The 3,181-nt window shown below is 38.7% G+C and overlaps 1 protein-coding gene across 1 annotated transcript; it reads left to right on the top strand.

Moving 5' to 3' along the window:
• Positions 1-836: 836 nt before the first annotated feature.
• On the top strand, positions 837-2,853 carry LOC124289219 (toll-like receptor 4). The gene has a single exon (XM_046725823.1). The coding sequence runs from the start codon at positions 1,348-1,350 to the stop codon at positions 2,374-2,376; it is 1,029 nt and encodes a 342-aa protein (XP_046581779.1). The 5' UTR covers positions 837-1,347; the 3' UTR covers positions 2,377-2,853.
• Positions 2,854-3,181: the final 328 nt, after the last annotated feature.

The following is a 3,181-nucleotide window of genomic DNA, read 5'->3' as shown; positions in this document are numbered from 1 at the left end:
TGGAAAATGGATCTCTCAGTTATGCACATCTTACCAGATTGGATGTGTCTTTCAATTGTCTCAAGGACATTGAACTCGGCGCGTTTCAAGAGCTAAGAAACCTTGAAGTTTTGGATCTCACTCACAATCATCTATCGCCAACAAAGGTCTATCGGGACGGGTTATTCAAACACCAGGCCAAACTTAAAGTACTTTACATTAACCAAAATGTTGAATCTCGTCCTTATGACGAAAGCTTAAACCGAACAGTGGAAAGCCGACCATTGAAAGACAGCTCAAATTCTAGTTTCATTGAGAAAGACATTCACCATATGCATTCTGGAAACCACTTTGGACGAGATGCTTACCCGGGCTGTGCATTCAAATCCTTAATCTCCTTACAAGATCTGCGCATTGATGGACCGATAGAACTATACTTTGGAAAGGGATTCACATTGAAGCAGCTCCAGTCATTATCACTAGGGGAAAGTTAAGGACGTGTTACACGCGTTACTTGAGGAATGACACATTTGTTGATGTGCCTCACTTACAGACTCTGGATGTGTCATACTGTCTGTTGATTGACATTGAAATATCATCTTTTGAAGTTTTAAAGAATCTTACATCCCTCCTCGTGTCACATAACAGATATCTGGGAATTACAAAAATGGGACAAGCTACGTATGGACTGCAGAATTCGTCTCTGAGAACACTAAACGTAAATAGAATAGGCCGAATGATGGGGCGTAGTACACTGTTGACAGTTGAAGATGTCAAATATCTAAAGAATACCAGGTTAGAAGAATTGTACATTGAAGCAAACAGAATAGAAATGATTGATAAAAATGTAATTATTAACCTTCCAACGTCTCTCAAAAAATATCTATCAAAGAGAATCACCTTTCGTTTGGGCTTTACTTGATGGAATTGTCGGTGTTGACAGATTTGGAGTGGGTAGATACGTCGCATCAAGGTACATCATCAATATCCTTCTTTGACACTACAAGCCTTCATTCGCGTCACCTTCTTCAACTGGATAAATATAACAAACCTTTCACGGGAAATGTTACAATTTATGTGCCTCCAAATGTTACATTTATCGATGCAAGTCATTCAAAAATGGCCTATGAAGTCATACGTTTCCAAATTGGTGAAAACAAAATTCGGGAGATAGATATATCGTTTAATTATTTTTCCTTGTGGACGGGTCCCATCATAGGATTAACACACCTAGAAAAATTACATGCTTCTAACAATTTCCTCGAATACCTTGCTGAAGGAGTTTTTTCATACTTTCCATCCTTGAAGTATCTGGATATCAGTTCCAATTATTTTGGATATACCCTCACGAATGACACATTTGGTGAAATGCCTTTGCTGGAACACCTTGACTTATCAAATAATAAAATAAGTTCACTTCCAAAGCTGATCTTCAAAAATAGCAGTCGGCTTAAATTCTTAAATTTAGGTTCTAATTATATGATGTCCTGGAAAATCGAAATAATCAATTTCAATATGACAGTCATCAATTTATCAAGAAACGCTTTTGATGAAATTCCATCTCTTTTGCGCCATCAAGTCAGATGCATGGTGAGACGTGATTTTCAGCTTCACTTTAAAGACAACCCTCTCAAGTGCAATTGCTTGACACTGAACTCACTGAAATGGATGATAGATAATTCTTTTAAATTACCTGGTCTTGATAACATGATCTGCGTGGATGACAGCAACAGACAACTATTCTTGAAAGACATCCATCAGATCGTTTTTGACCTTGACAAAAAGTGTACCTCCTACTTAGGTTTATCTATCGGTGTCCTCTGCCTTGTGATGCTTGTTCTAAGCTTGTCCATAACAGGAATAGTGTACAGGTTTAGATGGAAATTGAGGTATCTTTACTATCTGGTACGAATAAAACACCGGGGTTATCTGGCTGCGGAGGAGGAAGAAGATGGTGGACCTCAGTTTGAGTTTGATGCTTTCATCTCCTATGCTGACGAGGACCGAGGATTTGTTGTGGAGGACATGAGGCGGATATTGGAAGGACAGCAGGGACTTCGACTCTGTATCCACCATCGAGACTTTCTTTGTGGGGAAGCTATTGCTGCAAACATCCTGCATGCCATCAGATCAAGCAGGAGGACAGTGATAATCCTGTCAAGGAACTTCCTGAAGAGCTACTGGTGTAAGTACGAAGTGGAGATGGCTAAGATGGAGAGTATCTACACTGGACGGAACACACTGCTGGTGGTAATCCTGGAGAAGATCCCAGTGAAGAATCTGCCCCCTAACATTGTGGAATTAATGCGTCAAGACTCCTACTTGGAGTACACGGATGATCGGGAAGGTCAGGAGGTGTTCTGGGAAAGTCTTCAACGTGCTGTACATACTGCGTAGTTGCTTGCCTAGATATGGGAGCATGTGCTTCATAACTGAACTTCCCTTTATCATTTCTAATTTCATACTTTTCACATTGGTGAAACTTTAGTGATATATTATATTATCGGTTTCTTTGAGGAAAGTTAGCAATAGCAGTTCAAACACTACGTTACAGCAGTACACAATGTAAATATATGTTTGTAGGGATTTGATCATTTTCTGACATGGAACTGAAATGTCAACAGATCAAACATGTACTTTAACGTGATTGTTTACTAAAATCAACCAGTCACTGAAGCTAGAACCCATGTCACAAAACCTGTCGTAAGCTCCATCTCATCATAATGTTTGTGTTCATTTGTTTTCCTTCATATCAGTTTTATATAATTGTTTGTATTTTCCCGAATATGGGATAATATCCACTGTATCTATGAGCAGACATATATCTGCAATTGTTTCGTTTGTTTACGATCTTTAAATAAATGTTTGCTTTTATATGTAGTTAAGAACTGTTTTTTCTCACAGGGATGAGTGAGTGATGCTTAACGCTGCTCTGTGGTTTTGTAAACAGGCCTAATGTTACCCAATGTGAGTACAACAACTGCCTTGATAATTCCTTGAACACTAACTGTGATGTTGTGAACAGGACTAATGTTACCCAATGTCAATACAACAAGAAGACAAAGTGGTCAATATCCCCCCGCAATGGCAAAATACTCTTCATGAATATGTCTAAGAGTTATGATTATGTCAAATGTTTTGGTGTGTATATAGAAAAGTGGAAGGAGAGTATTGAAAGGTTTTCAAAGTTCTGCTCCAGAAA

Source organism: Haliotis rubra, unplaced genomic scaffold (assembly GCF_003918875.1).
Source record: "Haliotis rubra isolate DU_JTF1 unplaced genomic scaffold, ASM391887v1 Scf436, whole genome shotgun sequence".
NCBI classification, from domain to species: domain Eukaryota; kingdom Metazoa; phylum Mollusca; class Gastropoda; order Lepetellida; family Haliotidae; genus Haliotis; species Haliotis rubra.
Note: the sequence above shows the minus strand (reverse complement) of the source record. Positions and strands in the feature narration are given on the sequence as shown.